At 43.7% G+C, this 15,212-nt stretch overlaps 1 protein-coding gene across 2 annotated transcripts in view; it reads right to left on the bottom strand.

Annotated features, from left to right (window-relative positions):
• EVC2 (EvC ciliary complex subunit 2) overlaps positions 1 to 15,212 on the bottom strand; it is a 175,676-nt gene that overhangs the window by 74,655 nt on the left and 85,809 nt on the right. For both annotated transcript variants that reach the window (XM_019553168.1, XM_019553167.1), the window contains exon 9: positions 9,074 to 9,398. In XM_019553168.1, coding sequence (XP_019408713.1) covers positions 9,074 to 9,398 — 325 coding nt within the window. The remainder of the gene's footprint in view (positions 1 to 9,073; positions 9,399 to 15,212) is intronic.

Genomic DNA, 15,212 nt, shown 5'->3' with positions numbered 1-15,212 from the left:
GCGCATCTCTCACCGCTCCAGAGCCTGTGTTCAATACTTAACACATTTGTTTTGCAAACAGAACCTCATTTACTTCCATGGAGTACACTTGAAAGTGAAAGTTGAGTCTATACTTAAAAATTTTGGAGCTGGGAATGGGAGGAGAGAATTAGAACCTAAGAAATCAAATGTTCTGTACCATTCACTGATCAGAAGAGGAAACACACCACATCTAGAAAGAGTTCTGTTTATCCACAGGTGACCATTGGCAGTATATCTATCCCTATATCACCAGAGCATCCAAGACCCAACCAAAAGAAAAAGGAAATTCACACTGCTGGTTTTGTCCTCCCCCTACAGTGACAGGAGGTAGCTTAAAGTTATTGTTATAAATGGCAATTGTTTTCTTTTTTTAAATTACTCAGAGCAATACAACTATCCTTTCATACATAAGGGGCACATCTACACATGCATTTGATCTGAGGTCAGTTTACTCAACAATAAACTCGTGAGTAAATGCTTCCAGCTAGGCATCTACACATGCAGGGAAGTAGGAGCAGATTTGCTTCTAATGGAAGCAAACTACTCCTGCTTTCTGATGCCCCAGAGGGAGATCTAGGCTTCTTCTAGCTGCTAGTTCAGGAGCTGGCAGGGAGCATGAGGCCAGGAGACAGCTGTCTCCCATATGGGTCTGGGACATTATATACTGCCTTTGGGGGCTGCCTGCTGCCAGGGCTGGGAAAATGTCCTCCTCCTTGGCAGCAAGGAGCTCATGGCCCAAGAAGGTCAGGTCCCTGGCCCCTGCATCAATGCGCTGGGGCCTGGGACCTGAGCTTCTTGGGCCATGAGCTTCCTGCGGCCGAGGCAGGGGGACATTGTCCCAGCCCTGGCAGCAGGCAGCTAATAGCTAGCTCACTGCTAACTGCCCCACTGGCAGATCAGGGCAGGGGGCTGGGACCTAATCAACCCCTTCAACTCTTTCCAGGTTACATACCTCGATCACTTGATTGGAGCACGGGGCTGAGACCTACCTCAGACCAGGACAGTTCCCAGCCCCAACTCTGCATGGGGAGCCTGTTCCCTGCTCAGCTCTGCAAACTGGAGCTGGGTGAGGAACAAGCTGGGGAGTTTGGTCCTCACTCAGCTGTGCTAACATGGAACTGGATGGTAACAAGCTGGGGAACAAACCAGGGAGTTTCTTCCGTGCTCAGCTCCCAGCCCCTGCTCCCCATTGCCATCTTAGAGCAGGGGGCTTGTAGCTCCCTGGTGCTGGGGCAGGGGACATAGTTCCCACCTGGGCTCCAGTGGCAGAGCCTGCCGTGGCAGCAGGCAGCCCCAAGGGGCAGGGAACAATCTCCTGCCCCCTGGTGGACAGCTGACCAGAAGCAGATTTGCTGGCAGTCAGCTGTCTATGTGAACATTACTGTCCCATTACTAATCGAAAATAAATTTGTTACTTACATTTGCAGGTAGGAAATATACTCACAATTAGTGAAGTTTATCGTGTAGTAAGCTTACTGTGCAGTAAACTACGCTACTGCACAGTTAAGTCTCTCATGTAGTCGTGCCCAAGAGGACTGTAGCTGTTGAGCAAAAGCTCAATTATTTTGCAAGCAAAATTCTCTGCTGCTGAAATTATTGAGAGCTTTGTTACCAGCTACTAGCTTCAGTGGGAGGAAGGAACAGACACCTATACTGGAATATAATAGTGTTAGCAATCCCCAAGTTACTGCAAATTAATGCTAATAAAGAAAAAGAATGATACTGGATTGTTCTGTGTGTATATTTTTGTGCGCATTTACAAAGAATATCTTACATTCAAAAGCCTGTCTAACTTTATCTCAAGTATGCTGTTGCTCCAATAAAGATATCACCCTAAGAAATCCTTTCTTCTTGCATTTTTAATGTGTGATATTCATCACAGTGAATGAAAGTGTATTTTGATTAAACTTGTGTTGGATAAACCTAAGTTGGATGGGACAGAGAGATCAGTCAATTAGAAGTTTACAGAATTCAATTCTTAAAACCTCATGATTACCACAATTTATAAGTTAACCAGGGGTATATATTTGGTACTCGTGTTTCCCCACCAAAAATTTTTAAAAATGGTCAAAAATTAAAGAAAGAAAAAAGAAAAATCATCACAGACTTAAACATATCCTTGAAAGTCAACCTCCATTAGATAAAATGGCAGAAAAATAATTATTTTTCTCATTGTACTTCTTTATAGTCCTAGTAAAACAATGCAATCCATTGTCATAGATTACTGCACGGATCCCTGTTGTCTCACTGAAGTCATTAGAGCTCAGAAGAGCTGACGGTGTCTGTTCTTTGGATCCCATTGGAAGATCTAGCCAATAGTTCTAAAAATAGCAATCCCAACAGATGCAACAGAATGCATCTGATACTCCTTTGAAGAAACACTCAAGCTTAATTAGAGAGCAACTGCATCCATTAAAATTTGAGTGACAGCTAAATAAGTTGAGAAATACAAGTACATGCTTAAAAAGTGTGATTCAACCTTCAGAACTACCAGGGTTTCCCCTCAGCCAGTTGTCATTGAGCTATAATATAAAAAAGAAAGAACAAACCTTTTCCACCTCAGTGCAACCTGATGGCTTAAAAATGGTATTTAAAGGTTTGCTTTTTGGGAATTGGCTTATAGATATATGTGTGTGCATTAGAATGGTCGAGGATGGGCAGCAGGGGTTAACTGATTTCTAAAAGCCTGGGTCACACAAACACAGTTACTTCAACCTTCAGAAGCAGACAGGCTGTCTAACACAACAAGGTCTATGGATACACACACAGCCTGGGAAAGTGGGGGCATACACCATACTGCTCCATAACGTGAGATGAGGTGGCACCAGATCACAAGGACAAAGAGGAGGGCCTAAAATTCCTGTTTTTGGAAGGGTGTCCATGTGATGGGCTTAGAATATGCTGACGGAACAGAACGTGGACAGGGTGTCCAACACAGAGAGAGACCAATCAGTGACAGCCACAAATGAGAAGTCATAAGGAAGGAAGGAGAATACAAAAGCAGAGACTTAAGAGTAACAAAGGGTTCTCCTGCCTGGGTCCTCCTCCCTGAGAGCGATCCCCATCCCCATTTCCCAGGAGGAATCCCTGAGGCCACCACGGACAGAGGACACACCACCAGCCCATCACTGCTGCTGCTGACGTGCTGACAGCTGACACCTAAGGGAGAGCCTCAGAGTGAAGCCTGTGTCATGACCAGATGTTCTTGACTCTGATGACAGCCCTAGAATTGGCAGGTATATAGAACTGTTTGATAGTTTGTATTGTTTCTTTTCTGTTATCACTTGTATCAGTAAATTTTCTTATTACTGAATGGAGAGGTCGTGGTCAGTCTGACCAACACAACCAGAGACTTTTTCTTTGCTTCCTTTTCCCCTTTTTTTTAAAAAACAGCTGTGACGGCCAAAACCAAAGAAATTAATAAGCAATAAATATGTGCTTCTTAGAGGCATTTGGAACTTTTGTCTAATACAAAGCTTGTATTTTTGTAACCCGCAAATATAACTTGTTTGTGAAGCTGACTAGGCCTCAAAGACAGAGCTATAGCTGTGAAATTAGCTGACCTAATAGTTCTTTCTTGCTCAGAATTTAGCCTTGATGATGATAAAAATTGGATTCAACTGCCCAGCTTATCCAGCACATTCCAGGAAAGGACATCTCAAAAAAGCATAGTCAGGAAGTCTGAAGGGGCTGGATTTAGGCGGGGTAACGTTAATTTCAAACCTGAAGATGCTATGTTGCAATTTGCTTATTGAATAAACCCAAATCTGGGTAGTAACCTTTTATAACAATGTTAATACCTTTTAATCCCATAGGGTAATAGCTATAAAACAAGATTGTAAATGGCCCTAAGGCCAGCAGATTAGCATAAGGCTAAATGTAAAAAGGGCGTGTGTCAGGTGACCAACAGGAAGAAGGAAACAGGATGGAAAGTGCTTGGGACTCTGAACTCCGGGGATGAGTGAGGATCAGATCCTGATCAAGGGACCTTCCCCGGTAATCCTTCGGACACCGGGTGTTCTTCGGTCACCAGGTAATCCTCCGGGACGCCTGACTTCACTGGAATCACCTGGTGTACACCTGGCACTGAGGGACTATTGGTAAGTTGCCAACACATGTCTGTCTATCTGTTGTTGTAAACAGCCCAGGGGCTGATACCCTCGCAGTGCCTAGCTGGCCTACGACAAACAGACTCCTCTTAAGGTCAACAATTTAGTACTGTACAGGTGGATAATTTTCATGCACTATAATCAAAAGCAATTATGCATTAGATTAAGGACAAAAAAAAAAAGGGAACACTCCCAGGAACACACCTTGTAAGAACAACATTGGAGCTCCTCTCAGAAATTACTGAGTATGCCTCAAGCAACTACAAAGATTAAAAAAAAAATCCTAGGCTCCACTCCTATCACTCCAAGTGTGCTTACATAAGAATATCAAAAATTGTGGGTCAAGACCTTTAGAAGCACTGAGCACTGGATTAACTTCTCTCCCAGCCAAGGGCCAATGCAGAGCACTTCTAAAAAAAAATCTCATTTTTATGTTATGCCAGCATTCTGACTCAGGGACAAATTAAAGAGTGGGAGAAGACAGAAGGAGGAGTGATTTCATCCTGCTCTCCTAGTTTCTCCTCAGGTTTAGCCAAATCTTCTCTCCTTATCATCTGGTCTCTCATCCACCCTCTATCCAAAATGGTTCCCAAATTTTATTTCCCTGCAGTGCCACTTGACTTTACATTCCAGTGGAAGAATGGAACATGATCACACTAAATTTCCCAGGAAGTAGTTACAGTTTCTTCCACAGATTTCAGACTTTTTCTCACACTGCTCTTTTGAATTAACTACAATTGCCTTGGGAGTTGCCATAGGGGTGAGAGAAACTGGATCAGCTCAGGAACTCATTTTGATTCTCATGCTGAGGCTTCCTATTGACCACCACTAAGACCATATAAAATATTCAAACTAGTGCTACTAACATATATACATATATATAGCACTAGTAGCACTAGTGCTATATATATAGTAGGATGTGTACAGATTAGTGCTGGATGAATATCTGGAACAGACTTAATGAGATACAATAGCTGGCAAATTTTAACTGGATCCCTCAGTCGGCTAATGGGAGCATGTCCAAACAACTAAGTTCAACAGGGTCACAGTTTGTTTAAATTTCTGACCCTTCAGAATTGTTCAAGAAGCCTGCACACTCCTGCACCTCCATACAATTCACTTCCACCCTACAGGCCTTCCATCCCTGACAGGTTCAATACATTATTTTCTCAAAAATAATTGTTAAGAATTCTCAGAGAAGTTCTAAGTAATAACAGGTATACATCACTCAGAAAAAAAGAGATTATTTCTTGTACAAGGATAAAAACATGCCTGTTTTTTATAAACGCAATATGTACAATTATCTGATAAAATATTAAGATATTACAGTTAGTTTGTACATCTTGATCCAAGAGAATGTATTCCTCTGATGAATTATTTTGTCTCTCTCAGTGGACAATAGGCAGCTTGAACTGTTGCAATGTCACATTCAATAAACAGATATCCATGTGCATGTAGCAAAGAGTGACTCCAGTGATAAATAATGAACTATGCTAGTAATTACTGTCAACCCACCATCTTAATCAAAGTTATAACATTTGACAATTATGAAGTCTTAATTTAGGGGCTCCCTTATTTTAAATGAATGTTGAAAAGTATAATGGGATTCTCACTAAACAGGTACATACCAATCAATTTTACTGTAAAATTAAATAACCTTTTAAAAAGACCAGTGGTTCTCAAATTTTCTAAACTCAATGAACCTCTCAATAGATTCAAGGCACCCTTCGGAAAATGGCAGCGTAGCAGAGCACCTCTGGTTCCTGCCACTTTAAGGGCTAAGATAAAGCAGCTTTCAGGTGGATGAACTCCCCAGTCAGGAGTCACATGGCCAGCAGGGGATTGCCTGATTGGGGAAGAGGGCTCAGCTGCTAGTAACAAGAGCAAGCCTGAGCAGGGGACCCAGCAGTTTGCTGGCTGGATCTGTAGGGAGAACGTCGTCCGGTTAGAGCTGCAGCTCACAACATCTTGGAGGTAAGGACAGTTGCTATGGAGATGGCAGAAGGCTCCTGGTCCTGCGGAATGACCAAAAACTTCACCCTGCTAGCGTAGGACGGTGTGATGGGGCTGCCTGTGGTGGGGTGGTCCGCAGGAAGTGCCACACCAGTTGCCTCCCTAGTGAAAAGCGAGTATGGGGTGCCTGATAGCCCCAGCCCCAACAACCTGGTGGGTAACCCAGCTGTAGGGATGGGTAGGGTGTCCAGGCATGCCTTGGGAGGCACCTGAGCCCCACGGGGTGTAACACCCCAGTGGCCCCAGTGAGGGGCAAAAGAGGGGCTCAAGTGAGGGGGCAGAAATGTGTGTAGAGGCTGCATAGAGTAGGGTTCACAGTGGCAGACTAAAGGACAGCACATAAGGGTGAAGAGTAGGGTCTTCTGAGGCAGACCTGAAGGGCTGCACAGGCCAGCCCCAAAAGAGGGTGACAACATGAGTAGGAGCCCATAGAGAGAGGGTGTAAGTGTGAGGCTCTGGTATTAAGGTGTGAGTTGAAGCCCCAGGGAGGGGGCAGAAAGGCCAAGGTAAGTCTACGGATGCCTGAGACCTCATTTGGGCCAGAGGCCGAGTGGTACGGCTCAGCAAAGGAGCCAGTGGGTAGTAAACAGTGGGTAGTTTGGGCCTGTGGAGCCTAGTATTTTGGATGCCATCTGTGAGGCATGGGACATGGTACAGGGTAGGTCAGAGATGTGTATAATGCCCTAGGCATCAGGGCACTTAATAGACAGCCTCCCGTATTTTACATCAGTGGTAAAACAGCAAGATGCGACAGGCGACATAGGGCAGACTGCCCTAGACAGGTGGGCAGGCCGACATCAAGACAGGCCTTGTGATGGCCCCCTCTCAGAGGCAGCTCTTAGTTTTTCCTCATTTTCTCATTACACAAAAATAATAGAGCAATTCTTCTGCTGCTAAAACCTCAGACTATGAGGTAGAATGGGTTTTTTTAACACTATAGATCCCTATTTAAAATATCTGGGCTTATCACGTGAATCATATTTACACACCTAACAGTGTTAACATTTCCTGACACTCCACAGCATCCTTGAAAGGATCACTAGGTACCCTACAGTGACACAGCATCCTAGTTGAGAATCACTGCAATAGACTGACAGGCAGAAGATCTGTTCTATGTTCAACATTACCTTTGTGATCCCAGATGCATCTTAGCTATCCCACTTCCCCTTTGGGTGCCTTTCAATCATAGGAAAGTATAGCTGAAAGGGACCTCAGGACTTAATCTAATCCAACCCTCTGCTCAAGGTTGGACCACCACTGAAAAAACATCCCAAGTCAAGTATTTGGCTAACCAACTCTTAGAAATTTCCAAGGATGCAGATTTACAGCTTCTCTGAGTAGCCTAGTTTAATACTTAACCACCCTCTTAATATCTAACTTAAACCCAAACTAAATAATCCTCATTCTTTCAGTCTTTTTTTGGAAAGCACACTTCCCAAGCACCTAATTTTTTTTTGTTGCTCTCCAGTGGACCCTTTCTAATCTGTCCACATCTTTCTTGAAGCATGGGGCCTAAAACTGGACTTAGTATTCCAAGGGAAGCCTCACCAGTGCCAACTTAGAAAAAAAAAAAAAGTATAGTGATACGTAATCTGCTTTACAGATACGAGTGTGATTACGAAATAATTGCATACAGAGCTACCTCAATTTAGAGACCATAATCTATTTTCAATTTGATCTGCTTCACAACAGTCCAAAGCATACTTCAAAATGGAATCTATGCTTCACTTTTTTGGGATCTAGATCAATGGTGCTAAAGGTTTTGGCCCTGCAATGCTGGCCTGTGGGCCAGAATGAGCCCTCTGTGCCAGGATCAGGCCTATAGTGCAGCACCACTCCCTCCCACCTCCATGCTCTGGGATTAGGCCCTGGGGCCTAGCACTGTCCCTGCCTGGTGCCATGCACACTGGGATTGAGTGCCCGAGATCCAGCTTCCAGGAGCGGAGGCTCCCCACAGATCTAGATATTTGGTGGTGAGGGAACAGTGGCACCATTCTCCTGCTGCCAGATTTTTGGATCCATGGGACCCCCACAGCCTGGATAACATGGTGCTGTGGGCCATGGGTTTAGCATCCCTGAACTAGATGTTTCAGCTTGCTTATTTCACCTCTCTCGATTCTTATTATAGTGGGAAATCTTTAATGAATAGGCCAGTCTTGGTGCAGCCAGCCTTTTGTCCAGTCTAATATTTTTTTGAAGCTCATTCCAAACTGGCTGTTTGATTGTTGTATTATGAGCCTAATTCCTTATCCCCTTGTGGCTTGTCAGGTAATTTAAAGTAAAAAAAAAAAAAGAGAATCTCATTCTTTTTACTTAGTCTGTAAGATCTTTGGGGGCAGGGGTTGACTTTCTATTCTGTATTTATGCCCAGCAAAACATTTTTCTGGAGTTCACAGATACTACTGCATAACAAATAATCAAAGGCCTGCCCTGAGCCTACATAGTCAGGTCAGCACAATTAATACATACCAGTTTCTGTAGCCAATGGCACTCCAGAGTGTGATTCTAGGAACAATGCATGTTTGGAAGTCTTTGACTTTCCAAACAGCCTGCATGATTATATTTTCTCATTTGCTGCATTTCTCAATTCCACAATGAAGCTTAAACTCATACCTCTGGATCTGTAGTGAGATATCTTCTCCACTCTACCTCTGTAACCCCAATGCAAAATGTAAACAACAATATTTTTGCTCTCATTTGCACTGCTTTTTGGGACTGTATAAAGTTTAGGATAGTGGTGAATTGGGTCTTTTGCCTCCTATTTTGTACTCACCTGTGAAGACACAAAAAACTTCTTTCCAGCAGAATAGTGAACATAACTAAGGCTAGGTTAAAAATTAAATATACTGAAGCATTTCTCAGGAAAGTACAGAGTAGGCATCACAGCTTAAAGGAGGAACCACAAATATGAACCTAATGTTTTAATTTACCTTTTCATTCACTTGCTTCATTAATTCTTCAGCCTCATCATTTGCAGCCATCTCTCTTTGATGCTGAGCATCCATTTTTTTCCTACTTTCTAGATTACATTCAGCTGTCAAAGCCACCATCTTCCTTTCATATTCTTCCTGGATCTCATTCTCCATTATAAGAAATTGCTTTTTGAAAACTGAACTCATCCTTTTCTCTACAGGTGGAGAGAGGCTGCGATTGAAAACCATGGTCTTCATCAGCATGGTAATCACCTGTTTGCACATCTGCATTCGATATGCCTCCAAACTGGCATCTGCCCGAGTCAAGTTTGCTACCTCCAAGCTGCAAAATACAATTAGGCATGTTTGGATCGTCAGTTTACACAAGATTTTGATCCAAAACAAAAGGATACCTAGCACCATTAGATTTTACACTACTGAGTGGCATTCAGACCACAGCAGGAGACCACACAGTATGAGTCTAACAGTTATAACAATAATAAAGTTGGCTGAGTGAGCCACTTACAACACAGCACTCTTTCTATTAACACTAATGGGCAATTATCAGAAGTAGGGCAGACAAATGATTTTAAAAAAATAATTGTAATGGATTGCAAAATTTAAAAAATAGTTGCAATTAACTGCAATTTAATCGTACAGTTAAATAATAGTCAGCATTCCACACCCAGCACGCTGGAGCCCATGTGCCCTGCAACTCCTCCTTGACACCAGCCTCAGCCCCAACCCTGACCTACTCTGTGCCTGCCCTGGACTCACTCCGTCCGGAACAGACCATCTGGAACCTCTGCAAAACAGCCTTGACCATGGCCCACTCTGTTCCTGCTCCAAACTCACTTGCCCACAATGAGCAGTGGCCAGGCAGAAGTTGCTATTCAGCTTAGAGGAAAAGCAGCCCCTCCCCCTCCCACTGCTGGCCCTTCTTGCTGTAGCTGCCTGGAGCTTCCTCTGCACTGCCACTGCTACCCCCACTAGGAGGCTTGTAGGTAGCAGTGACAGCAGTGGAGAGGAGCTGCAGGGCAGCCCAAATGCAGGCTCTGGGTGGCTGCAGCAAGAAGGACCCAGCAGCAGTGAGGAAGAGAGGCTGCTTTCCCCACCCTGTGCTGAATAGCTGCTTCTGCCCAGCCACTGCCACTGCTCAGCATGGGTAGGTGAGTCTGGAGCAGGCGCAGGGTGGGTCAGGGCCATATGCCTGGGTTCCAGCTGGTCTAGAGCTGGTCTGCTTCGCTGGTCAAAACCATGAGCACAATTAATGCATTAATTTGTCTTTGTGTTAATTGCGTAAATTAACTGTGAATAACTGACAGCCCTTATATAAAGAAAAGAACAAGTCACATTACAAATACCACTCACTTTCAAAACATACAAATGGATCCAACACAAAAAGCCATGAATGAAAACTCAACAAAATGGATCAAATACAGTAGAACTCAGTTGCTCACATTCAGTAGGATCTCTTTCCAAGGGTGTTGCTTTTCTATCTCAGCAATCCCACGCAATGGTTTGATGCGGCTTTCACGGCTAACAGTGCCACTTCTCCACTCAGTTTAAGGACCTCAGCAGTCTTCTGAAGCAGTTTGCTATGGCCATATATATACCCCCTTGATTTATAATTCCTCAACTTCTCAAGGGCTAAAGAACATAATCCTATGAATTATTGGGGTTCTGCTGTATAGTAATGGTGAATAGCACATTTTTAAAAAATAGTCCCAAACTCACCCACTACCTCTTGGAAAGGTGGGTACTGCCTAATGCCTACTTGTGATACTTACACACCTCTGAAAACACCACAAAAAGAGTGGATGTTTTGATTAACTGCTGATAAAACAACCTAATACAGATGTTATATTTTCATGAAAATTAATTTAATTCCAGGAAAAAAAATTATCAACAGAGAAAAATTGCATTTCCTATGGAAAAAAAGAGATTGTATTACCTCTGAAGAAATGCCATTGGAGTTGATTATGAAAGGACTAGCAAACTTCCCATCAAAAATGACTGCGGGGAGGAGCAGACAGGGATGGAGTACTGCCTTCACCTCCCAGGTGTGGGGGGAGGGGTGAAGCTTGCCCCACTCCCCTCTATCCCCTTCTGCCAGCACCCTGCATGGCCACAACCTACAAGAAGCAGAGCCGCGGCGGGGGGGAGGGTGGCGAGGTGAATGGTGCGGTGCGGCTAGCCTTGCCCTTAAACTCTGTCCCCTCCATCCCTGCTATCATGGCGGCACTCCACCATCCCACTCCATCCACGCCCCACACTGCTGCTGCCTCCAAGCTTGAGTTCCAAGAGTCCCCCCTTACTCCACATCCAGCCCCGCAACACCCCCCTACTCCATGTCCAGTCATCTGTCTGTCTGTGCAGAGCACTCATTGGTTGTTTCAGTAAGCATTGTGAACGGCTGCCAAGACAACCAATTAGAGTGCTCCAAGAGCGTTACAGACAGACAGGCAGACAGACTAAGCCCTTTATATATATAGAATGTTAACTGAGCTCATTAATCACTGGAGTTAATTCATTCAAATGGACATTTCATCTATATTTTTTACAATATATATCTATTGTAAATTCCATGGCTTTAACATCCTTCCACTAGTTGAAGTCTTTACTGTATGCTGTTGGAGATAGCACTGTATACTTTAGCGCATAGAAAAGGGGACAGTTCAAGTTTGGGTGCATAGGCATTGACACTTAAAGCATCTATACACGTGCCTGAAGCCTGCATGCAAAGATGCCCCTCGGTGCTGATACAGCTAAAATCTAAACAAAATGTCCTTAAAGGGCAATATAGTTTGATCAGGATTAATTGCCAGCGTGGTAGTGGATTTGGTCAGGCTTCTGGCCTGCTTGACTAGGAAAACAGACAGAGACCAGAAGTGCTGATACTGCTTATTTCAGTTAGTTACATGTTCTGAGATAAGGAATCCTGCATGCCTTGTTTTGTCTTGATATATTACCCTGTGCACGGATGTTTTCTTTAAGTAAACTGCCTGTATGTCTGTGTGTCATTTACTATTGTTTTGTTCCTCCAACGTCGTATTTTTTTTCTCTTTCTCTGTCTTAAGTATAAATAAGCTTGTAAACTTATAGAGTTCGAGAATTCCTTTGAAACAGACGAGTGGGTGATTCCCCTTGCTGTCTGGAATTCTCCCCCTGATCACAGTATAGCCCTAAATAAAGAAAAACTGGCTCTGTCAGTTCTGATTCAACCACAACGCGAAGTTTGATTTCTTCCACACCAGGTATCCCTAGAATGGAGATCCCTGAAAAGGGCATCCCTGAAAAATATCCAATTTAACCAGGTTCAGGTGCCTGACATTTTTATACAAAGAAGGGAGAGAATCAGCTGCCTGCAAAGATGATTCATAAAGCCTAGAGGTAGCCAAAAGAGAAAACTAAGTATGGAGGTTGAACCCCTCTGAGGAGTTTTGGCACCTGACTCATGCTGGTACTTCACGTGCTTCCATTCATACAATCATAGAAAATTAGGAATCATTAGAAAATCATTCCAGGCAGAGCTTTGATGAGCCAGGCCTTAAAAACCTCCAAGGATGGAGATTTGATCTCTAGGTAACCCACTTCACTGCTTCCCCACCATCCTAGTGATTTCCCTGCTGCTTTTGATGTGTTTTATTTTAAAAGCATGCTGCTGTCATTTTCTCATTGCTCATGTGCATTTCACCGTTTATACAAATGCATGTGCCACAATGCCAGGCGCTTTTAAAATGCAAATGTGTACAAATGCCCTAAGTGACCAGTCAGTGTTGGCGTTGCCCATCTTTTGCACAGTAGCATCAGGATAAGAACATGCGACTAGAAAGTAGAAAACCCAAGCTCTAGGCTTTATTCAGCCTGAGGGGATTCAAATTCACATCTGTTTGAGTTGTGAACTTCAGAACGATTATATGATTAAATTTCAATGAGAACACTGGATGATGCCCCAAGCAATAGCAGTTTCAGGGTCTTGTAGGTCAATTTCCCTTTTATAGCAGAAGCCAGCAAGGCAGAGTCAAGATATGTAAATATAAAGAAACCCTGCTTCCCTGTCAAGAAAGGGTCAAAAGCTAATGGAAGGGACTCCTTTCAGAAACATATGCTAAAGTTCCACCCATTTGTCAGAAAAGGTAGGCTGGTCTGTTAGAGTGTCCATTATTAATACTCCTCTCTTAGCCCTTGTCCTTCTACCTGGACAACACTAAACTCACAGTGGCTTAGTTACAACCATATAACTTCAAGACATCAGCCTGTATGTCATCCATGCTTTTCAACACTGCATTGTAATACAATGAAGACAACACAGAGATTACTTGAGTGTCAGATACTGGGTCTAATTACTTGAGTGTGACTAAAGGTTCACTTTTAGAGGTTTTAAGATGAGAAAGGACAAATATGACGATCTAGTTAGACTTCACATAAAATACAGCCCACAGGATTTCCTTCTATTGATATAAGTTTCTTGAAAAATATCAAATTAGAGCATTGTTTTTAGAAAAATAATTCTAGTCCTGATTTTACAGTTTACAGTGATGAAGAATTAAAAACAAACCTTACTAAACTGTCCCAGCAGTTACTTCCTCTCAGGTAAAAATATGCACCTTATCTCAAGCCTGAATTTGTCTAGCTTCCACATCCAGCTATTGATTCTTGTCATGCCTTGGTCTGATAGACTGAAGAGCCTTCCCTGATCATGTCTCTGTTCCTCACGTAGGTATATACAGAGTTTAATTAAGTCACTCATGAACTTCTCTGGTTAGGCTAAAAGTCTTAAACTTTTTGCATTTTTTACTATGAGGCATGCTTCCCAATTCTTGAGATTTTATAATATTAATTCATAACATTCATGAGATTTGCACTTTGCACCACAGCCACATGTATATAGGATTTTTTAACATCCTTTGGATAACATCTCTCCCCTACCCTATTAGCTATACTCATAAAGAATTTTTTTTTCAGCAATATCCCTGAGAAGCGAACCAAAACCAACATTATTCAACATTCTCTAGATGTTCTTGATTATGGCTTTTTCAAGACATCACATCTTCTCCTGTACAGTCTCTATTGTAAGCTTTTCCAGGCACGAGCTGTTTTCATTTTTAAGCTAACTTTTCACAACCCTTACTTCGACAGCAAAGAGGAACAAGCCTTTTTCTGCCCCTCCTTGTGCTCCTCAAATTGTAAGGCTAAATGTGGGAGGGACAACAAGATGTTTACCTGACACTTCCCTTTTGAGCAGGGAGAAAAGAGAGTAGATGGTAAAGGAATAGAGGACCTGCACTTGGCACCTCTCACATTCCCTTACCACCCACAGTACTCTGCAAGGCATAAGTGGGGGGGGGGGAAGGGGCAGGGCAGGAAGTAACCTGTTCCACAAAACCAAGTAAAGTAATTTATTCTCTTCCAAGTAAAAAGACATGAGACGGCAGAGAATAGTAATACGAATTCCATACTGTAGCATTTCAAAAGCCTTACGGGAAACCTTCTACTCCACTGTAGTAAAGTCATGGAATTTCACATTCATCAACTTTAGCTAGCACTTCTCCCCTGCCAATGATTTCCCTGCTACCAGCAATCAGTGGGGGGGGTATAATATAAGCAGTGAGGGAAGCAGAGGTAGTGGCTGAAGTGGAGAGAGTGGTTGAAGTAAGGGGACACTGCTTATTGCCACCACAACTTGCTCATGCCCTCTTTCACACACTGCACAGTTTGAGAAACACTGCCATACAGCAGGTGTTTTCAACCTTTTTTAGCCTAAGTACCTCTGGCATCCAGATGCCAAGCAGGGGGAGGGAGAGGGTCATGAGGCCAGATGTCAAGCCAGTGTAGGGGGGGCCAGATGTCAAGCACGGGTGGCACATGGCCAGACACAGAGCAGGGCGGTGTGATGGCACAAGGGTGGGTACAGAGCTCCACTGCCTCCCAGGAGCAGGGCCAGGCCGGGATGAGGGCAGCTGCAACCCTCTCTGGGGTGGGGACACTCACTGAGCTGATGTATAGCAGCAGCAGCCATCGCGTGAGAGCTTCCCTGCCCCACAGAGGGATACTGCTGCCTGCGCCCCGCCTCAGCCCTGCTCCTGGAAGGCGGCGGCTCTCTGTCCCCTCCCAGGACCGGTCCAAGTACTCGCAGGGGTACATGTACCCCCAG

Source organism: Crocodylus porosus, unplaced genomic scaffold (assembly GCF_001723895.1).
Source record: "Crocodylus porosus isolate Cpor-Errol unplaced genomic scaffold, CroPor_comp1, whole genome shotgun sequence".
NCBI lineage: Eukaryota > Metazoa > Chordata > Crocodylia > Crocodylidae > Crocodylus > Crocodylus porosus.
The sequence above is the reverse complement of the archived record's forward strand: the minus strand, read 5'-3'. Positions and strand labels throughout refer to the sequence as shown.